The sequence below is a fragment of the Corvus moneduloides genome, chromosome 15, assembly GCF_009650955.1.
Source record: "Corvus moneduloides isolate bCorMon1 chromosome 15, bCorMon1.pri, whole genome shotgun sequence".
Taxonomy (NCBI): Eukaryota; Metazoa; Chordata; class Aves; order Passeriformes; family Corvidae; genus Corvus; species Corvus moneduloides.
In genome coordinates, this window is record NC_045490.1 from 6,687,738 (window position 1) to 6,710,706 (window position 22,969).

Here is a 22,969-nt window from a genome sequence, read left to right on the forward strand (position 1 = left end):
CTTGGGGTCTCGTGGTAGGAGGCTGCAGGACAAGGCAGCAGCAGGGACAGCCCCGACAGCCCATGGCCACGCCAGGGGAGCAGTCCAGGGGCAGTGAGGGTTTGAGCCCCAAGCAGGGATGCTTTGGGGTCCCGCTGCTCCTGGGGCCCTGCTGGCTGCAGCTGTCCAGCCTCTGGCCCTTGCCCAGCCCAGCAAGGATTTTGCCAACTGTGCACATTTTTGGCAAAAGCTAGAAAATATCACTGGTGCCAAGGCGGGTGACAGGCAGGGGCAACAGATCCTCCCTCACACAGGGCTCTCCCGTGTCTGTGGGAGGGCAGAGACCTTCTCATCCTCCCGGGCACCCCATGGCCAGGGCATGGGGCTGAGCTGTGCTTGTGACCCTGTTAATTAACAAGCAATTAATTCAGGACTAAGCTGAGCACCAGCTGGGTCCACCTGGGGCAGGCCAGAGCCAAGATGGAGGTTTCCTTGCACATCATCTGAGGCTGGAAGCCAGCCCCAGACACTGCTTCCTCCTAGGCATGGGGACACAAGGAAGGGAACCATGGTGGGTGCATGGCCTGGACTTGCTCCAGCATGGCCAGGAATTAGCAGCCTCCTCTTCTGGGCAAGCAGCTCCATGGTTCCCCCCGGTTCTCCCCCTGCAGTCCTCTCTCCTCCATCTGGCGGCTCCTTCGGCACCACACATCGTTTGTCACTCCGACAGGTTCAAACAAACCCGTCTGGGATTAATTAGGCTCTGTCTTCGTTTCCTGCAGCGCTTCGCAGGGGCCGGGCAGCGGAAGGCGGTGGGGAGGCAGCAGACAGGCGGGCAGGCTCGGGCAGGCAGGGACTGGAGAATGGGGCAGGGGGGAGAAGGTAAGCAGGGATCCCCCGGCCCCCCAAATGCCTGCCCCGGTGCTGAGGCAGTCGGTGCTGGATGCTGTCCCGGGAAGAGAAGGCTGTGGGCGCTGTGCAGCGGGGATGGATCCAGGACTAGAGAGCTGCTGCCACCTCGTGCATGGAGAGCTGCTCCCACATACCCCCTTCCTAACCCCCCCAAAGATGGGGCCAAAGGCAGCAAGAACCCCCAGGGGCAGGACTGGATCATGCCGGCGAGGAAAGACACAGGCAACAACCAGAAAGTAAAACCAGAGCCCCCCATTTATTAGCAGTCGGTTCAACAGGACCTTACACCAGTGCTTGGGAGCCTCCCCCAGCACAGCCCCCATGGCCCCATGTGCAGCTACAGGGGCTGGGGCTGAAACATCCAGGTGGGAACCCTGCTGCCAGCGGGGCCCCTCACATGGCGAGTGAAACACATCCACCCCACTGCCCTGGCCCCACTCTGGCAGCATCCTGGGCACTGCATCCCCCTCGGGCAGAACCGCTGCCATCCCACATCCTGCCATCCAAGCGGAAATGTGGGCCCTTTTTGCCGGTAAACCCGTGATGGCTCAGTCTCATTTGCCAACAGTTCCCAGGGCGTGGGAGGGGCTGCAGCTCCGTACGGCACCACCAGTACAAAGATGTGTCTGCCAGTGGGAAACCTTCCTGTTTCCCCACTGACCTTTGTCCACTTCACGTGTAACAACCAAAGAGACCACGTAAAACCCTCGGGGTTTAGGTACAAATTCTGGCACTGAAGAAAAACACCTCCCTGCAAAATGGGAACCAAATGAACACCCACCCCCCCCCCCCCCGCGTAAAACCCAACATTATTAAAATACTTTCATTTTTAATATTCAAGAGGTTTGAAGTTCTCAGCATCCTTCTGATTGCTGTTATCCCAATGTCTGTTCTGTCCCCGCGCTCTCCTCCATGCCAGGGTGTGCCGAGCACCACTCGGCTTTACCACAGGAAACACCACATGTGTACAAGATTGCAGGATGGGCCTGGGGGTCATGAGCATACTGGGACCAGTATGCCCAGACCAGCATGCCAGCCCCTTCTCCTCCTAGGCCACAGTCCCACCATGCTGCCCATGGAGGGGGAGCCATAGGTTGAGGAGCTTGAAAATGACAACAGAGATGACAACAGAAATTGTGCCCCAGTCTTTGAAAGAAAAATCCACCTTGTTCTCAGCTTTTCCAAGTAGGTGTTGGGGGAATCCAGCAAACTCTCCTGTTTCCTGCCATGGGGCTGATGGCAGGAGTAGGTCTGGGTTCCTCTGTGCTTTGGGTCTCCACCAGCTCCATCCCTCTGCTCCAGCTCAGCGAAGTCACCACCAGTGCACCAGAATGGCTGGACCAGGACCATCCTCAGACCAGGAGGTGAGGGACAGCTCTGGCGCTGCCCTCAGGCCCAAGGCAGTTGGAATCCATTTTGAGCAGAGAAAGGGGGAATTTATGCCACTTCCCCATACCAGAGCAGGGTGGGAAGGGACCAGGAATTAAAAAGGAAAAATAAAATGAAAGAGATACAGGTGTGGGGCAGGTGGAGAGGTGGGAGCACAGGGATTGCAGAGTCGGATCACTGCTCAGGCAGCCTCCAGTGGAGCCCTGTGCTCCTGGGGGTCCCCTCCAAGCCTCTGGTGCAGCCATACGCTCCTGGGGGTCCCCTCCAAGCCTCCAGTGACGCTGTGCGCTCCTGGGGTCCCCTCCAAGGCTCGGTATTGCTGAGAAGGTCCTGCTGGCACAGGGTCAGCCCCGCTCAGGTACTGCTAGGGGGTGGCAGCAGTAGCAGCTACCTGGTGCTCTGCAGCTCCTCCCGCAGCCAGGTGGGCAATGTCTGCCCCATTTTGTACAGGAGCTTGGAGAGCTCTATGTTATGGTCCCTGTAATAGTCCCGCAGGAAGGCGCGTGACTGCAACAGGAGAGCAAAGAGGAGCGTCAGGGGGACCAGCCCAGAGCCCGCCAGCCCAGCACAGCCCTGCTCAGGACCAGCCCAGGAGGCTTTCTGCATACTCACATCTGAATCCATCTCAGGGTACTTCCTCCCTTTGCTCTTTCCCAAGCATTTTGTTTTCCCTCCATCCAGAAGCTGACACCAGAATCCTTTCTTTGGATCAAACCTGCAAAGCAAGAGCTCTGCCTCAGCCCTCTTACCCACCTCACACCTTCCATGGACATCCTGCCCAGCAGGTCCCACAGGGCACTTCTCCACCTCTAGAACCCACAGCCCAGCTAACATCTTGTCATCAACCCCCTGGTACAACAGGTTCCCCTACAGCTGTGCAATAAGCAGTCCACCAAGGCTCATTCATTGCCATATTGAGGGAGCACAGAGTCTACCTGGGTTTAAGTACCATTTTCTGCGGCACTTTTGTCCCTGGATGCCCTCAAGTGCCCCACAGCACCTGGGTGGACATACATATAGGCAAGCCCTGGCAGAGGTAAATTACTATTTCTCTAGGAGCTCTGGAGGCTTCTCAGAGTGGGGTTTAATGGAAGGCTCAGATCAAGGTGACACCTGCAGAGGTACCACACAGCCAGCAGCTGCTCTCAAGCATGTACAAGGAGATGGAGTGCCAGGGCTCAATACCATCATCTGTGCCACAAATGCACTCCTGAACTCTGCTCCAGGAGCCCAGGACTGCTCTTGGGCTGCCTGGAGTGACCCCACTGTGGTGTTTGCATAGGTCTCAGGAAAAAGCCTGGCCTCATCAAAATCAACAGCAGCTCTGTAGAGAGGCCCAGGGCTGGGGGCTGCTCTGGGGCAGTGCTGGGTGTCCCCTGGCCAACCCACTGCATGGGAGCCATGGCAGGGTGGAGGAAGGAGAAGTTGGGGGAAGGACTCACGCCAGGGTCTTGTGATAATCGATGAAGTTGGTCACACCGAGGAATTTCTGGACTGTCTCCATCACTTTGGCAGGTTCCGTTCGGAGCAGCTTGCCATCCAGCACCAGGATCTGCAAGGAGCAAGGCAGGGTGGTGAGGTGTCACTGGCTCCCAGCCCTGCTCTCCTGAGGCAAGAGGACACCTTTACCATACCTTTGGACATCTCAGAGCCAAATCTGCCACCAGCCTGCACAAGGGCCTCCACTAAATATCAATGTGCCCTGGTGCTCCCTTACACCGGATGTAGGAAAATGAAATGCAACTAAAAGCCAGGGCCAGGACCCACCAGAACATCAGAGCTTCTGCTCAGGGCTACCCAGCCCACAGGCAGCTGGGATTGCAACACAGCTATTACACTAGCAGCAGGCAACTAGTAAGACTTCATGAGGTTAATCGACAGCGGAAAAATCATTCAGGGATTGATCCCATACTCTCCAGCAGTGCTGCACTGTGCGGGTCACAGCAGGGCTGGCATCCAGCTCCCATCTTCCCTGCAGATGGCTTGAACTATGGGCAGCTTCACCTGCTATTTTTGTCCTGTTCGATGCCGTGGTGACAGCAGACAGGGCAGCCCCAGGGGGGTCTGTGGCCAAGACGGTGACCCCACAGAGCCACCCACAGCCCTCTGCCCCCACTCCCTTTCAACCCTGCTGTGACAACCCACACAAGGACATCTTCGTATGTTATCCATCATCAGGTCCCCTTCTTGCACAGCACCTCCCCTGTGCCCCCTCTCCAAGTAATTTTACTTCTCCCCCCATGGTTTTTTAGGGTGCAAGATAAACAGCTCCCATGGGAGCAACTCCACAGCAAACCTCGGATCCAAGAGCTCTTTCCCCCACACCCTTGCTTGCGTGAGGGCTCTCCCCAGCTGCTGCCACTGTAGGACTGGGGTGCTCCCATCCCTACCTGGTTGGCGTGGTAGCTGTTGAGCCAGCGCTCGATGTGGGTGGCGTACCAGCCCGGCACCAGGCAGCGGTTCTGCAGGGTCCGCAGCTTCGGGGTGGCCTCGGGCCCCGCTGTGATCACCTCGTGGAAGGTGTATTTCAGGGCAACCGGGTCATCGTGAGCTCGCTGGTGCTGTCAGGCAGGAGCAAGGCAGGTTTGCCCCCAGGGTAACCCAAATCCTGGGCTGCCCACAAGGTGCAGTGGCTTCCAGGCCACCAGGATGTGTCCTCATGCATCACATGTTCCACCAACTAGCGTGGCATCCGCAGTCATCCCACATCCCAAACCAAGCTCACCATCCCACAAGACCGCGCCATCCAGGGAAGAGGCAGAGGCTCACCTGATACCAGGAGTAGGCTCGATCTGCAGGGTTGATGAGGATGGTGATGATTTTGGCCTTGGACAGCAGGGCTGCAGCTCGCCGGGGAGCCACTTCAGAGTCAAAGTAGTTGGCACTTTTCTCAAAGTAGAAGTCAGAGGTGGTGTTGGAGGGGACGGGGAAGAATTCCATGTACCTGGGGGAGGCATAGTGTGAGGCTGGCAGACAGGCACCACAAGATGTCCCCAGCACCGCCCTCACAGGTGACATCTCAGACACTCAGAAGGGAAATCCCACAGCACCACTGCTCCCCCTTCCCAAAGTTACTGGCACTCCCAGCACAGTCCCCACAATGCAGAGACCCACCAGTCGATGCCCTTGTGATAGTTGTGTCCATTGAAGAACTGTATCTCCTCGAAGGTCTCTGAGCTGGGGTAGTTGCTGCTCAGGTCCGGGTGCATCCCCAGGAAGAGATAAAGGGCAGTTGTTCCTTTGGACAGACAGACAGAGTTGACATGGGCCAAATCTCCCTCCAAGCTCTGCTTCAGGGCAGGAGGGCTGAGAGAAGCTCTTTGGGAGTGTGGGAGTCCTGTCAAGCCTCCCAGCACTGAAGGTGAAGGGAAGCACCTGTTTTTTGAGGCCCGATGATGAGAAGCTTCGGGAATCGGTCACAGGTCTTTTCTTTGGACCAAATGTCCTTGTGCCGTTTGTCTTCACAGGGATCCTGAAACACAGCGTGGAGGATCAGAGACAGAGCAGCCTGGATGGGACCCCACACCTCTGCTCAGCCCCTCCACCCTGAGCAGACACACGGGGAGGCCACCCTGCTTGGCAGGCAGGACAAAGACCGGGCTTTCTCCAGGTCTACAGGGCAAACCCCTCCCTGGCACTGCCTGCAGAACCAGCGAAGAGGTGAAAAACCACTGCTTACCCAGGGAATCAGAGGGAAATCCAGGGTGGAAGCTACCTGAGGCTCAGAGCAGGGCCAGCTATACCCCACTACCCTCTCCCAGCACAACAAACAGGGTCACTCCCCCTATTAAAGGCACAGGGGTACCTGCCATAGCGGGTCCTTCTCCTCGGAAAAGATCTGGAAGTATTTCTGTGCCAGCTGCACTGGGGGCAATGTCTGCAGCTTCAAGTTGGTCCAGGAGTTGAGGAAGCGGACCAGGTGCTTGAAGGTGTACAAGCCCAGGCGGTCGTTGCCGTAATTGGACAGATGGGTCATGAAGATGCTGATCTGAAGCCGAGAGGACAGAGCAGGGGTTAGAGGAGCTTCACCCAGCAACCATCTCATGCATCTCATCCCACCCTGGCTGAGAACACTGGGGACATCTCCCATAGCAGTGCCAGGACAACGCTGCAGGACACCTGTCTGTCTCTCCCCGGGCAGTACTTACAGGGTTCAGGAGCACAGTCAGGAACAGTTCACCCCCATTGATGATTTTGTCCAGCTCACTGGAGCCACCAGGGTATTCATTGTAGAAAATAGTGTGCGTGAAGAGGCCACAGGTTTGCCGGGGAAGCACCTGGGGCAGGAAAAAAGATATGGATGGAACAGGCAGAGGAGCCAGGGCAATGAAATGGCCCCATGGTCTCCAGGCTTCCAGAGCTGGATCTCCTTCCCTTCCCAACAAAAAGAGGGAACCAGACCTCAACCCTTCAGAGGTCAGGACCAGTTATACTACTCCTCACCATCCTTGACTTGAAAACATACACAGAAGGGAAGGATGTGAACAGATGGAAAAGCCAAAAACTGTCCTCACACAAGCTTCACCCATGCAGGATGAGCAAGAGGGAACAACCCCCTCAAACTGGAGCTGTGCAGAAACCACCTGCTGAGGTTCTGGTTTTGGTGGGGGAGGCAGGAGAAGAGAAGCACCAGAGACAGAGCTGGGCACCCACCATGATGCCATTGTGGATGAAGCCGCGGCGGTAGCGAGCGGGTTTCAGGTGCGGATATTCCTCCGTGCTCGTCACTCTGATGGACCAAACCTGCTTCCAAGCCTCGTACAGCTGCACATGGACGGGGTACACGCCCGAGTGGTGGGGGGCCACAGCGTACCCCATGTCAGTGGGGATGCCATGCTCCTGCAGAGAAGAGAGTGGGGAATGGGTGACTGTGGAGACCCCAAAATCACAAACCAATCCCTCTCCATTCCCAGTTACAAACTGTCTAGTTGTGCCTATGGAGAGCAACCAGGGAAGGGCTCTGCATCCTCTCCTAAGCCTGACTGTCTCCACAAAAGGGAGCCCAGGAACAGCCATGCTGGGTGGACACCCACTCCTCTGCTTCACTCAGACCATCCTCATCCCTGTCCTCTGCTGTCACCCACAGAACAGCCATAGCCAAGCTGTTCTGTGAAGAATGAGGAGACACAGTTATATAGGACTGCAGAGTGGTTTATATCAGTAGATACAAAACAGCCTGGAAATTCTGAGCTGGAACACTGCCCATCCTAAGTAGGAAAGGTCTGGTCTCTCTCTAATTAAGCACTTGTAATTATCAGATAATAAATTCAAGTTAGTTTGAAGATCCCTTTCTTCGGCCAAAGGATCCAATTATTAATAGGTCTGGCAGTTTGGATTCAAGACAGCTGTCAATCAATCACAGCATGAACTGGTGCCAGTGCAACACAAAGGACAGCCCAAAAGGACAGAGAACCCCTGAGCAAGCTGAAGGTCACAGCCTGCCTTTACAACCAAACATGTCCCTGCCAGTTCAGCCTGTAGAGGGAGTTTCCATCAGCCGGAGCCTCCCGGCACAGCCACCGCTCCAGGATCCCACATTATCACCCAGCACAGATTCACACGGTGCCAGGCTGAGCATCCCCCTGGGCTGCACCCTCTGCATCCCCACGGTGCCAGGCCAGGTGGGCACAGCTGCAAGGCACAGACAGGGTCTCCCCTTGAACAGCCACTGGGGCAGCTCACTGCCACAGGAACAAGTTGGCTGCTGCAGATAAATCCTTTAGCTCTAGGTACTAGAGCATAAATGGATTTACCCACAGAGCTGCAACATGAGGGACATGACTTAATGTCACCAGGTCCCTCTGCTCCAGCAAGCAGGGGCTTTTCCCTGGGAATCTTCTTTGCTCCTCTTCTACCATCCTCCCCTCACCACAAGCAACCCCACTGGCAGCATCTTACTCACGACAGCGAATTTCTTGTTTAAGGTCATCTGCTCGGCGAGAACTGACTGGTTGTGGAAGAGGTGAGGCTGCATGTGGCTCCACATGTGGGGGAACCACCAGAACTCCTTCACGTAGGACAGCAGCAGGTCATCACCTTCATCCTCAGCATCAGTACCTGTGGCATGACAATTGCTGTCACCACCGAGCATGGAGAGCTGTGTGAGCAGCTGGGGCAGAGGGAGGGGCAGCCCCTCTTGGTGGCTAGGTGATGGAAGAATAGGGTGGGATGCCTAAGGACCCTCCTGCAGCCCTGAGAATACCCTCTTTGAGCACCAACTGGTGCCCCAGCACCAGCTGTACGGCACCCACAGGAGAAGCGGTGCCCTTGCCCTCCTCACCTGTGTGGAAGAATTTCCCTGAGTATCCCAGGTTGAAGGTGAAGTTCGGGATGTGGGTGCGCAGCTCGTTCTGCGTGTCAAACAGTGCCTGGGAGAAGGGGAGAGAAAGCAAGGTGTCCTCAGCACATGGCCTCAGGGACAGGTGCCACATCAGGGCAAGCACCAATGTCCCTGAGAGCTCTGCAGAGTGGCTCCCAGAGGGACAGGGGAGGCTCTGAGGGCAGAAAGGTTCATCTCTGGAGCACCCCTGAGCAAGCACAAGCGTCCAGCCCTGCCCACCCAGCCAGGAGAGCACAGACTCACCTTGACATCTTCCACCTTCATGCGTGTGCCCTCCTTGCCCACAAAGATGTCATCGATGTCCACCAGGATGTAGCGGTCAAGGGGCAGGGACAACCTCTTGCCCGTCAGGAAGGAGACAGAGTCCACAAAGACCAACTTGTGCAGCCAGAAGTTGAGGTTGTTGCCGAAAAGCACTCTCTGGATGCCATCGTGGAGGCCCAAGTCCTGCATCACAGTGGTGTGCAGTGCAGCATCCACGCTCATGTGCGGGATGGACTCGGCCGACTTGGTCTTGGCCAGGAGGACAGGCTCGTAGGTGGAGTGGTTGGACTGGAAGACAGTCCAGTCCTCCCCGGGGAGCACACCCTTCTCCACCTCACTGGGGCGTGTGATGTAGAGCAGGGGCGACTTGGGGTTGATGCTGCAGTCCTTCAGCGCCAGGTTGGAGTGGAGGAAGAGTGGGAAGCCCTTCAGCTGGGCACTCAGAAGGCTGTTCTCGTTGGCCTGCATGGGGAAAATGGGAGCTAGAGGAGATGGGACACTGAAACAAGGCAGGGGCTCACAAGGAACACTAACAGCCACGGCAACAGAGGCAGCAGCTCACCACACCTGGAGAACTGGGTTCTGGCTTCCCCCCGCTTCCTCTCTGGAGCATGGGGTGCCCTCATCCCCCTCACACTCAATCCTGCTCATGTCCTATGTGCAAAGTGTCCCACGGCTGGGAGCACTTGGCAGGAGAAGGGCTGCAGAGTAAAATACCTGTTCATGCTTTTGGCAAACCCCAGCAAGGGTCACTGCTGGAAAACATGTGCTAAAAACAACTGGACTGATCCCAGAAGTGTGTTTTTTTCCTCAAAATCTCCAAAGGCTACACAGCCCTTCCAAAGGGAGCGAGCTAAGATGGTGCCCTTGCTAGAAGCTTGTGCCCCACACCAATTCATGCTGCTTGCAGAAAGCATGGGGAGGGCAAAGTCCCTGCGGGGCAGTAGGACACCAGGGCTCACACCCAGCCTGGCAGTGGGATCTTGGTTTGTCCCATGTACCCCCTTACCTTGAAGAAGCCGATGATGCCCACGCCGTACTCCACGCAGTACTTGTCCAGCAGCTCCCGGTTCCAGGCATCCAGGTTGACATACTTGAGGATGTTCTCGTAGATGATGAGGGCAAAGCGTCCCCGGTCCTTGTCGGTCAGCGTGGGCATGTCCCCCTTCCCCGGGGCAATCTCTGTCCTGTATTTGAAGCGACTCGACTCCAAAATGGCCACAATCTCCTGGCCCAGCTGGGAGTAGAGGCTCTCCACGAAGACCAGCACCAAGGGGTCTGTGCGGGAGGAGTCGGCCACCTTGAGGGTCTTCAGTGGCAGCAAACGGGAAGGGGCGACCTTGGGCTCGTCGCAGTCCGGCCCCACCACGTCCCCAGAGGGCTCCAAGCCCCTTTTCCACCCATATAAATAATAAGCAGAGACGAAAACACTGAGCAGGCAGAAGGCAAAGAGCAGGAGCAACACCACCTGCGGAGAGAGCTGCCAGATACCCCGCCGGGCCCTGGCCAGCACAGTCATCCTTGCATCCGCTGGGTGAGGTGGGGCCCCTCTCCCCTGCCCGCCCCCTCCCCTCACGAGCCCCGGGGAGGGGAAGAAGCAACCAACCAACCAATAAAAAATTAGGTAAAATCAAATTGAATACTACTAATAAATTAAAATACTAGCAGGCCGCCTGTGCAGGCTCTCTCCCCTCCAGCAGTCGGGCGTCCCTCGCCGTCTGCTTCATGTCACCATGGCAGAGGCACCGAGAGTCCCCTTGCCGAGCCGAAATTCCTGTGGTGATGGCAGCAACGGCAGCAGCAGCTCCATGGCCTCAGCAGGGCGAGGGGGCAGCGGGCAGCCTCGGCGCGGTTCGTGGTGGGAATGTGGGCATGGTGGATCCCTGGTTCCCCGGCTCCACACAGCGCCCTGAGAGAGAGAGGTGGGATGAGAGGGTAGGGACGATGTCAACGCTGCCACTGTTATTTCTGCAGTGTGACAGCCCCAGCAGAGTCCTCAGGAGCTCACTGGCGTGCCAGGGCTTGCCACAATAACGCTGTGAGCTCCCAACAGCGCCGAGGATGGAGCGGGAATGCAGCACACAGCCATGCCATGGGATCCTGGCCGTGGGTGCACCTGGAGTGCAGGTGCATCACCAGGTGCTATGGAGAGGAGCCCCCAGCCCCCCGTGAATCTCTGGTACCTCAAGCAGCTGGAGAAGCAGCCCTATTCCTCCCTGTGCCCAGTGGGAGCCACGCTGTGCCAAGGAGAATGGGGGGAGGTCTGAGCCCCCATGGCCCAGCTCGGCTGGCAGGGAGGGACATGGGAGGGACATGGGCAGCCCGCCAGTCAGGCAGCTCAAGGCTGAGCCAGGAGCCGCCAGCCAAGGTCACTGAGATGGGCATGTGGGAGTGTCCACGTGGAGCCAAAGCAACCTTGGGAATATTCTTCCCTTCCCTGTGAAAAGCTCTTTTGAAAAAAAAAAGGAAAACAATGAGCACTGCTTGACAGGAGGTGAAGCCACCTGGGGGACAGACTGATGCAGCTAATGTGTTTAAGGAAAAAAAGTGGCTTGCAGCACTGTCCCCAAACTCCTACCACTGTTGGGGACAAGGGCAGGAGTCCCTGCTCCTCCCAGGGAGAGCTCCCTGTGTCCTGCCAGCACTGTGGCTGAGCACCCTCCCTGCTGACACCAGCCGGGCTCCTAACAGGATTAAACGTGGCCGACTGAGCGGCACTGTGGATTACAGACTGGGGCTTGGCAGGGTAATCCTGTCATCCCTGCCCTTCCCAGCAGAAACTCCCACTCCAGGCAGTGCTTCCCAACCCTGCCGACATGGCACTGCTTCAGCCAGGCCTCGGTAGGTGCTGCTGGCAGCCAGTCTCCTTCCAGCCTCCATCACTGTCTCCTCCTTCACCATCTCCATGACACACCAGCAACCTCCCCTTGCCGGCTGTGTGGAACACCTGGGTTTACTGACTTGTAATTTATCTTTGTGCACATAGATGATCTCCAGGCATGACCAAGAGAGGATGCACCTTCTCTCCTTAGCCCCTCGAGGTGTGTCCTGCCTGTTCCACCTCACTCCTTCAGCCCCTCCAGCATCCCTGGGACAACAGAACAGCCCTGCTGTGGTTTTGGGACAGGGCACTTCTCCAGGTCTGCTGATTTTAAGGATGTGCTTGCGCAGAGGGAGGCTCCCCTGCCTGCTTACAATCCCTAGGGATGCAGAGAGCTGGAAATGCATTATCCAGCACCCTGGCTGTGCCATCCCACTCCCTCTCCGTTTCTTTCATCTGCCAGGAGCAGTGGGTACTGGCAGCTGCATTCCCACAGTGATACACGGGCAAATGGCAGCAGTGGGTTTGATGCCAAGCACCAGAGCCAGCACCTGATGGGCAGGACTGTGTGTCCATCCGTGCACCACCCTCCATGAAAAAGGGAATAGGGCTCTGCACCTACATCACCTGCCACTTCCAAGGGCACTTCATTAGCCCATTCTCTCCTAAGAGCTTTTAATTACAGTACTTAATGACCAGGCTTTGGAGACAGCATCTCTGGCCAGACACCGGCTGAGTCTCCCCAGGCTGCCACGTCAAAGCCTGCCCAGGGCAGGGGGCCAGCACTGGACCCCCGGAGCAGCCAGGTGTGAGCTGGGACCGGGACAGGCAGCATCCCGCCTCAGGCACCTGTCAGTGTGGCAGGAAGCAGGCAGGAATCCTGCTCTGCTGGTTCACCGCCAGAGCAAACCCTCCATGGGGAGGATGCCAAGGGCTTTGGGGCAATGCTGCAGGTTGGAGATGCTCCTGCCCAGGGCTTTCCCCATGCAAGTGGGTGCTGGCTGCATCCTGCCCAGCAGACCCCTGCACATCCCTGGCACTGGTGGGAGAGCTGACAGCTCAGTGCCGGGGAAGGAAGCAGGCTCATGACCAAAAGCACAAAAGAAGTCCTTGAGACCAACAGCTTTTCTAAAACAAAAAGGGAAACAAGATGGTAAAATTTAAAAAACCACAAGATCTGGCAAGGTGACAGCTGAGGTCAAACTTCCTTTTAACCTGATTTTTAGACGCTGCTCAGGTGCCTTTTAAAACCACAGTGATTATTTAAAAGGCACCAGCTGGAAATGTCAGCCTGAGTCCCACACAAGACCTCAGGCCCCCAGAAACGGAGCTGGCAGGCTCCCATCACCAGGCGGGTGCTCAGCCACAGCCGCACATCAAAGACCCCGGGAGAAAGAGCCCTGGAAAATGCTCTTTCCTCGTGGGTTTCTGAGCAATGCCCTGAAACAGACTCCGCTGGAGAGGAGACTCAGTGAGGAGGCTTAGCCACCATGCTCTTAATCTGGCTGCCCTGACAAACACAATCAGCATCCAAGCAGCTTCCCGGCGTGGCTGGGAGCCCGGAGCACCCTGCGGAGCTGGATCCGACCCCAGGATGGGCAGGGAGCGCAACCAGGGGACAGGGAAGCCCTTTACTATCAGCTTGACTAAAGTACCTTTGCTTCTTCAAATCTAAGAGAGCTGCAGGAGGAAGGGAAAAATGGTTGAACAGCTTTTCAAAACCCACCCCCCAGTGCAGTTTGGGGACAGTGGTTTCTCCCTGCCCAGTTATTTTCCACAAATACTCCCTGGGGAACCACTGCGCCCCAGAAAGTCAGGGAGGCTCTAGATGGGATGAGAGGGAATTTCCTTTAGTGGCTTACAGCACTCTTCCTTTAAATACCAGTGAGATTTTGTCGGGATGCAACGTGAGGATTAAATATAAGCAAGGAAGCGCAAGCAGATCCGGCGAAGAGGGAAAGATCAGTGATCCCAGAAGACAACCACAGCAGGGTTTGATTTATTGGGGGGTGGAACAGGTCTGGCTGCAGGTGCAAGCAGTGAAGATCAGGCAGTTCACAAGTCCCAGCTGTTGGATAAATCAACTGTCCCAAGCCCATGGCCCAGAGATGGGAGGTGAGCTCAAAACCACAGGTGTGACAGAGTAAGAAATTGCTCACACATTTCCCTTGCACCATTTTGGAAAAGGCTGAAAGGAAGAAGCAGCCATCCACCTTCATGCAGAAGACACCGAGATTTTGTTGAAGAACCTCAGCCCTTGATTTGAGTAGCTCCCAAATCTCCAACATTCAACCCATAGAGATGAAGCCACATCCTAAACATCACAGTCAGGTGGGTGACCCTGCTTCCCCTTCCTGCTGGCACCCTTTGGGTGGGCACCCCTGCTCCTCACTCCTCATCATTGCAGGGAGAGACCCACCACTGCTGGGTAATCACCTCGTCACCACCATGCCAGCTCCACTTCTCCTTGTAAGCCAGCCCTGGGGGTTAAGCATGGATGGAGGAGGATTTAGAGGCAGGATGCTAAATTGCATTGCACAGCTCAGCGATTTGCAATCACTCCCGCTTGCTCCAACACTTCCCCTATCCAACCACTGCAGGGAATGTGGACGGATCAGCCCCACCTACACATCTGCTGCATCTCCCACTTGAAGGCAAAACACTACTGGAAGGTCTAAATTTGGCCAGGCCAGGACTCAGGCCCCCAGCAGACAATGCTTATCCAACCCCACCTTTTGTCCTTCCCACATCTCACGGACCCTCACCGTGAGTATCCCCAGCGATCACCAACTGGTGCCCTGCAGCCCTGGGAATCAGCACTACCTGTAAAAGATGCACAAAAGCAGCCAAATTATTATTAATAGGTTTAAGTTCCCTCTAGAGGGAATCCCCTTCACTCACTGGTAATATTTAGAGGGCTACAGATCTAAAACCACTGAGCTAAGCACATCCTTAGAGAGAAGATTAATGCCATCACATTATTCAAGAGACAACTGCAAGCTCAAGACAGGGGAGGTTGCTTTGAAAATGAAAAAGTAATCGGCATGAAAAAATGGCCTTTAAACACCCACCTCTGCACCACCGCCTTTATCAGCTCTAAATGATAGTGACCCCAGCTACAACTGGAAACATCTGCAGACAGCTGGAAGCACTGGCAAGGGAAAAGAGCTATCTCAGGGTGCAAAGGACCACTGTCTGTCCCTGTCCCCATCTCCTCCCTCCCCAGCCAGGGCTGCACCCACTGACCAAGAGAAGGCACAATCAGGAGATGATCTCCTCTACTGTGGTGTGTGGTGGTGTGATGATCCCACCAGCATGCTCCTGGAGCTGGGACACAAGCCCTGTGCCACAGGAGATGAAGCTACAGCAGCCCAGGAAGAGGAACCCAGCATGAAAACTTCAACCACTGCAAAACCAGTTTTTCCTCGTCTTGACAGCCTGGGTGAGCCTTTAGGATGGGCCCAAGAGACTTGGACAGAGGAGTGATCTGTATGGACATTCATTTGCCTCCTGCCAAGCTGCAAAGCCAGGGTGTCTGGGCAGGGGAGAGGGATGTGGAGCAGGCAGAGAGGGGAAAAACACAGAGAAGGACACAGAGGAGCAGAAAGGAGCTTGTTCCCATCACCCACTCGCCAGAGGTTTGGTAATGCCAGATAAGGAGGGTCTTACGTGGTAGATTACACAGGCTGTTTAAGCACTTTGCAAACAGTAGTTACAACCTACGAGGGAGAAAAACACCCTGCTGTGGGAGAGGGAGATTCCCAGTGCTGCTTTCCTGAGGACACCAGCCTTCCACCGGTGCTCAAGAGGTGCCAAGTTAAAAATGGACAGTGGCAGCCCTAGCAGCTGACCCTGGAACAGGCAGTGACAGGCAGTTCCTGATGCTGCTCCCACTGCAAACCCACCTGGCTCGGCTTCTCCCCTTCATGCACAGGCTGGATGCGACCAAACACAAAGGAGTATCAGGAAAACTCATTGGTGATTTATAAGGTCTGGAGAACTTCCACCCCAGGAGGACTTCAGCAGGAAAATCCTCCCTTCTTCTCAGCTCTTTTTTTTTTAAGATCTGATTTATAGAGCCTGGCCAGAAATGAGCAGTTGGAGCATTCACCTGGATTGCTGAACCAAGCTTCACCTTGACACCTCTCTCGCCTCTGGAAATAAACCTCTGGCTCTGCTGCCCACCCCCTTCCTGCTCCTAGGGGAAAGAAACCAATATGAGCAACGAGCCCAGTGAAAGTGGTTAAGAATTTTCACTTTTAAAAAGTTATTTTTAGTCAAAGTGTCCAGCTCTGGAAGAGGCATTTTTGCACCCAGAAAGCCCTGTTAGCACTTCAGTTTTACTGTGAGAGATAAAAGTAATGTTTTTCTCAGGTTTTCTTCAAAAAAACAATCATGAGAACAGCTCACCACTGCCTGCAGAGGGATGGAAAAGCAAAGTTCTGTTTGTGACATGTATATGCTGAATTTTTAGGGGAGAAAAAAACCTGAATAAATTTTTTTAAAAATTCAAATCCCTAAAAACTGGGTGAGGCTTCTGGAAGGCCATGATTAAAACTCTTCATGGCAGAGCAGCTGGCAAGCCCAGCTGGAGGGTGTCTAAGACTAGTTCTAGCAAACCCCACACCTTAAACCCACATCCCAAGGTCCTGTCCCTGCTAATCCCCATCTCCCACCCCTTTCCCCATCCTTGTCAGTGAGGCTGTACAGAGGAAGCCTCTGCAGAGGTCACCCCATTTCTGATCCTGGGGCACCGGTGGCTCCCACCCTCCTTGTCCTCAGCATCCTGATCTGGAAGAGCACCTCTCCATCTCCCAACACCCACATGAAACCAGTCTCCTCCACAAACTAGGCCAGCAATTAGCAGCAGCCATTAGCTTTCCTATGCCCCAGGGACACTGGGTTGGGCAGCTGATCCCTCAGCACCAATGATCCCCATCACCATCCCAACAAAACACCCCAACACCCCACAGCCAGGTTATGGTTCGGGTTGTGCCGCTGCAAGCCCCTCAGAAAAGCTGAAGCCCTTCACAGGTGACTCCTCCTCAGAGGTATTTTTTGTCCTTGAATCCTTGGGAACAGCCTCGGAGCAGAGCTTGGGGAATTCTCCCAAACCTTAATTGAAAGAGGCGCTTAACGAGGAGAGTTTCTTTTGTCTGTTAATTGAAACAGGTTCTTACCGACAAAACTCTCCATGAATTTTAAGTGGGTTCACAGGGGGAAAAAATCCACTCAATGAATTGGGTTTTCCTGCTTCGAAATGTGCCGTGTTGGTTCCTGTGGCTTTCCAAGCACCCGAGAGCCTTTCTGGATAATCGGGGCCTGAATCCTGAGTATTTTAAAAAGAAAAAGGACGAGGGGAAAATAATCTCACATGCATTTTTATATTTCACTGGAGTGGCAGCCTGCCCTCTCACAAGCAGGTTGCATGAGGACTCCTACCCAAAAAAAACACGGACTGAAAGCCCCTCGATGCCACCTTTTGCTGCCTCTGACAATTGGCTCGGCCACACTTTTCCTGCAGAGATGCTGGTCCTGCCACGAGTGTGAGGGTGACACTGGATCTCAGAGACTCTCGAAGCAGCAGTGATTCCCTGTGCTCAGGCACGGCAGCACTGCGAGCCCCATGGCATGGGCCGGCTGCTTCCTTTTCTTGACAGCTTCCCAAGTTGGTAGGAGAGCAGAGGCATCCTGCCACAGAACTGCCAGCTGTTCTGGGGACCACAGGCTGCCCTGCGAGTGCTAACCCAGCCCCAAACCAGCACTTTTGCAAAGCAGAATCCATAAAATCACAGCATGAACCAGCTCACAAAGAGCAACTGACCCCCACCAGTGCCCACGTTCCAGAGAGTCCCTACAAGGATGGAGCTGCCTCCTCCTCCCAGGGGCTCCCTGGGATGCTACTGTCAGACCACATCCATCCTGCCTGATGCCCCAGTGCTTTGCTGAGCTGCCTCTGACCTCCACTTCCCTGCAGTCTGCCAGGACAGGCGCTGCCAGGAGCCCAAAGCACCCACAGGGCCAGGTGCTGGCAGCCAATATTGAATTAGAAGTCAGAGCAGTCCCTGCTGTGACGTGGGTGTGCTCCCGCCATGGCTCCTGGGGTGGCAGATCCTTTGGGAAGGGCTGGGCAGCACATGCTGACGCACAGGCAGGACACTTCCAGGGCCAGCATGCTCCAAGGTCATGACTGGGCCAGGCTGGAGGTCAGATCTTTTATTAGACCAATGGACACAGTTGGAAAAAGCGACACATTTTGGCCACGCAGGCATTCCTCAGGCCCAAGAGCACATCTGTTTTTTCCTAAAGGTATTAGTTAGGCTAATAAAAGACATTACCTCTGCATGCAAACTTTGTCACCCTTAAAATGTACCAGAGGCTGCAAGGCTCAGCAGCCCAGGGAAAACACAGGGAGCACGAACAGGCACAGAGCACAGGGGACACTTGCAAGATTAGTTTTGTTTTCACCCCTAGAACAGCACTGGCAAAGCCCACACTTGCCCCCAACAAGCACAGCTGCTGCCTCTTGCCTCCCCTATTTTCAGATCCAGGTCTGAGGCTGCAAGAACCAAATGGCATGTCCATGAGAAGTCTGTTGCTTTGGTTTACCTGCTCCAGCATCAGTCCTGTCCTCTCCTTCTCCTCTGCAGGGGCTCCAAGGCAAGCAAATGCTCGAGGAACCAACCTGCCATGCTCCACCTGCACTGACTCCTTCCCTCCTGGCCTCAATCCCACTCTCCAACGTAAATCCACGAGAGCAGCAGTGTACCAGCACAGCAAGGGATGGATCAAGGCCAATGGAGGAGACTGAAAATGGCCTGAGCCATGTGTCCAGGCATTGACAGCACTTGCAGCCGCACTTCAGGACTACACAGTTAACACTTTTTAATGCATCCCCTTTCTTTAAGAGCTCCAAGCCCTGGGGCTGCAGGGTTGTACAAGGCTGTGAAGGTGCAGCTGGTGTTGGGAAGGAAGGGGAATACTCAGTGGGGTACTGGGTTCTGCCAAGGCCAAGGCATGGGAAGCAGAGCCAGGAGAGCATCAGGCTACCCCATGGAGCAGGGACATCCTGAGGGCTGTCATCCTTCCTAACCATACCCAGAGCTATGGGATGAGACACACATCTCGGCAGAGAGAGCTGAGCCGGACACCCCTCACTGTACATCCAACCCTCAACATGCCCAAGCTCAGAGACTGGAAATACTTCTTCCCTGCTTTACCAGTGAATGTAAATTCCAAGATATTTTGGGCTCCCTGGCAGAAGTAGGACAACAGGGCAGAAATCCTAGAAGAGAGTCTTGATCTCTCCAAGACAATCCCCATTTCCACAGCTTTGACCAGATCAGCATCAGAGCTGAACTTGGGGCATGCCCACCATAAATACCAGGGCAGTTCCTCTTGGGATACCTCCCATTAACGGATCTCTCGACCTTCATAAACCCCTTTTGGAAGGCTTGTACCACCTGAAGGTAGTGCAGAGGATTCTGTCCCCTTCCCAGGGCAAAAGACTGCAGCAAGGTCCTGCTGGTTTTGGGGAGGACGTGGGAAGCGAGGTGCTCCCAGCCCCAGCCCCCTGGCCGCCAGCCACAGTCACACGCAGGATTTACAGCTCGATATTGATTAGTCTTCTGCAAGCTCTGCCATTACAGTCGGTGGCTTTTGCAGGAAAACAACATGAATCATAAGTTATAGGCCGCCATCTCTCCATGTCCGCAGGGTGTGACTCATCCAGCCCTTCACGGGTCCGGCATGAGGGCTGCCCTGCTCCTCCACACCTGGGGACAGGCACAGAGCGGGCACGGGGGGCACCATCTCCCACTGGCACCGGGAGAGTGGTCTCAGCCCCTGAGGTTTGTAGGATGGTCTCCAAGAAAGTAGCATCACACTTTCCCTCCACTCCCCATGTCAAGTTCCAATATCACCAACACACACTTGACAGTGGCACAAAGCAATGCCACCAGAAACACACAAGGAAGTCAAGGGCTGTCATGACGTCCTGAAGTTGGAATGACTGGAAACATCAATGAGATAGACTGGAAGCCCCGTCCTCTGAGGCCATGAAGCAAACACAAGACTTGGGAACTTAATATCTTGCTTCCCTTGTCTTGAGTCCTAACCTTATTCTGGCAGGCTCTACCTCAACAGCCAAAATAAAAACACAAGTCATTAAGGTACATCTTGCAGGCAGAATTATAAAAAAAACCCCTTTCAAGCAAAACCCTCCAAGACCCTGCCCCACACACAAAAGAGCCAAGAGAGCAGCTCCATCTCCAGTAGGCAGTCAGAAGCTGGCCGAGATCAGATATGTGGTGGGACCACAGCCCTCCATCCTCAGCCCAGCACCCAGAGATGTCCCAAAATCAAACCTGCTCATAAAAGCCTGTGGAAGGAGATGGGTAGGTGCTGATGGTGACACTCTGCAGCAGGGGCACACACGGCTGTGCCATACTTCAGCATGACACTGTACTGAAGAAAATATTAATCATTCCCTCTTCATTCCAGCCTGGGTTTTGACTTACGAGGTGTCTTTTTCCTTCAGTTTAAATAACCACCACCAGCACATTAAGTATGTCCTGTTCTACAGTACTGACAGAGCCACACAGGAAGGGGGGAAAAGCCCAAAACAACCTGTAAGGGAAAGTCTGTTTGCCTGGGATGGATTTTCCATCCCCATCCAAACAAAATCATACCAGACCCACCAGCTTCCCAAAGGCACAGGAAGCGGGAAAGGCTTTGTGCGTGTGAGCTTCCCCATCAGCATCTGTGTCCAGTGCCTGCAGCTCCAGGTTGGAAGGGACAAATCTGGGGGCTGCAGCTGGTGGGGTGTCATGGCATGTACTGGGGCTGGGCAAGGTGACCCTGATGGGTGGCATGGGGAGGTCCTAGCTTCCCCATATCCACACATGGATGCCCCAGCCATGGAGTGGCACTGAGAAACGTGAATTTCGCCTTCACTGTCCTTGCCCAAAATGAGCACTGACACAGGCAAAAGGAAGATGCCCGGCCATTCTGACAGAGACCAACAGCATTGGGGTTTATTTTCCGGCTGTATCAAGTCCCGCACGTTTTTTCTATTGTTTAATTTCCTTCTTCTCCACCCACGGCAAGTTCACTCACAAGAGAGGAACTTATTTCCTATTGAATTTGTCCTGGTTGTTTTATTTGGAAAAGGACAGCTTCCTCAGCCCTGGTCCCCATGTGCAGCCGAGGGGAGCAGACATGAGGCTGCTCACCTCCCCGTCTTCACCAGCCCAGCTCCAGTAAAAACAAATCTCGAGATGTGAGTAACAAAGATGCTGCTTTGCTGCAGGAAGAGCTGCTGTTCCAAGGCTGCCGGTGACAAAGGGGCACTGCAAGGTGCCGGTTTCCCAATCCTGTGAGCACCACCGTTAGTGGGAAGACAACCATCCCCACGGTGTGCTGTGGCAGCAGCTGGCTGGGATCACGAGACGGGAGAATCCCGGTGCTGTGATGTGACTGCAGTGCTGGGAGGGAGCACCAGCCTCGATGGGAAGAAAAGCCTTCCAGGTGATGCCAAAGGTCGCCCAAGATGGTGTGGCTTCTGTGCCGCCGGGAATCAGGGGCTGCCCCCATCTGCGGGGGACAGCCTGCCTGTGTGGTGGTGAAGGCAATACCAAACGACTTGGGAAGATTATACACAGCTATGCACGAGAGGCCCAGGAGCTCACCAGCGGCGGAGAAAATGCCAGGACCTCTTCCAGAGAGGGTGGTGAGGTGCTCCACAGGAGCGCCCGCTAGGCTGGGCAAGCCGTGCCATGCGCAAGGTGTGCACCTCCAGACCGGCTCTGGCCGCGCTACCCTGGTGCTCCGCTCCTGCACGATTTTAGCTACCACCACTCGCACTCCTCGGGAGCGGGGACGCCCCAGGCCTCGCACCCCGCGCCTGGCGCCGTGCTGCAGCTTGGCCTCGACTGCTCCTCGGCGGTGCCCGGCAGCGGCGGGGCGAGGGCACCCCCGGGCACCGCGCGGCCTCGCCGCCTCCTCCGAACCCCCATGCGGCGAGACCCCCTCGGCCTGGCGGAGCCGCGGGACGGCTCGGGGCGGGGGGCTCCCCGCCGGACCCCCGCTCCACCCGGCCGGCTCCTCCCGAGGGCACCGGGCCGTTCTGCCGCGGGGACGGGCGGGGAGAGACGCCGTTCCCGGGGGACGGGAGGAGCCGCCGGGCCCGGTTCCCGGCGCAGCCCGGCCCGGGGCGGTGCGAGGCCCGGCGGCCCCGGCCCGCGCTGCCGCCCGCCCGCTCCCCCGCCCGCCCTTTGTCTGCGCCGCCGCCCCGCTCGGGCCGTACCTGCCGCCGCCGGGCCCGCTCCGCTCCTCTCCGCTCCCCTCTGCCAGGCCGCCGCCGCCCGCTCCGCCGGCCCGGCCCCGCTCGGCGCGTCCCGCCCGCCGCCCGGGCAGGCACCGCCCCCGCCGCCCCCCGCCAGCACCGCCCCGGGGGCCGCGCGGGGCTCCGCGGCTCGGCCGGAGCCGGGGCTGGGCCGGGCTGCGGCCGATCGCAGTGCCGGGGGCAGCGCGGGGTTTGGGGCTGCCCCTGCCGCACGTGCCCTGCCCAGCGCAGCCGGCGGCTCCTCGCCCCCTCCGGCCCCCGGGGTGACCGTGAGCCGGGCGATAATCCCGCGGCGGGAGGGCTCAGATCCCCGCGCCCGGGGTGCCTGTGATGGTCCATGCGCCCGGCGATGCTCCCACCAGGGCCCCACATTCCCACTGTTTCCTGGGATCAGTACGATGGGGTGTCCAAAAGGTACAGCCCAGGCTGTGTGTTTGGTGTAACTGGGGTGTCAGGCTGATGGCTCCTACACAGAGCCTTTTCATCCTTCCCCCAGTGTGCACACACCCTGTGTGTCAGATTTTTAAAGTCAGTCAAGCCTGAGGTTGTCTCCAGCCTCCTCCCCATCCGCAGAACCCAGATGTCGTTTCAGGGTGCTGATACACATCGTTTCAGCTTTTCCTCCCTGACTTCAAGATAAGCTCAAGGGCCACATCCAAGTTACTGGCTGGCTGCCTCCGACCTGCATGCACACAAAATTCCCTTCATTCCTCAGAGAGGGGGAAAATGAGCTGCTCTACTCCTGCCCTGCCCTCGGAGGCTGCTGGGGGCTGGCCGGCATGTGGAGACACACTCCGGTCCAGAGTTAATGACCCACACGAGCCACCCAGGTCTGTCTCACTGCTCGTGTTAGAAGGGATGTGGTACTTTAAGACAAGCCTGTCAGGTTTCGTGTCCAGCCCATGGGGATAAGTTTCAT

The 22,969-nt window shown here is 56.1% G+C and overlaps 1 protein-coding gene across 1 annotated transcript; it reads right to left on the reverse strand.

Annotated features, from left to right (window-relative positions):
* Positions 1 to 1,127: 1,127 nt before the first annotated feature.
* On the reverse strand, positions 1,128 to 22,073 carry NDST1 (N-deacetylase and N-sulfotransferase 1). Its single transcript, XM_032124930.1, has 15 exons — positions 22,012 to 22,073; positions 9,894 to 10,793; positions 8,864 to 9,346; positions 8,561 to 8,648; positions 8,183 to 8,337; positions 6,934 to 7,119; positions 6,429 to 6,557; positions 6,086 to 6,268; positions 5,656 to 5,752; positions 5,395 to 5,518; positions 5,050 to 5,224; positions 4,671 to 4,841; positions 3,723 to 3,832; positions 2,893 to 2,995; positions 1,128 to 2,787 (listed from the first exon to the last, which is right to left on the reverse strand). The coding sequence occupies exons 2-15, from the start codon at positions 10,401 to 10,403 to the stop codon at positions 2,668 to 2,670; spliced, it is 2,634 nt and encodes an 877-aa protein (XP_031980821.1). The 5' UTR covers positions 10,404 to 10,793; positions 22,012 to 22,073; the 3' UTR covers positions 1,128 to 2,667.
* Between the last annotated feature and the right edge of the window lie 896 nt (positions 22,074 to 22,969).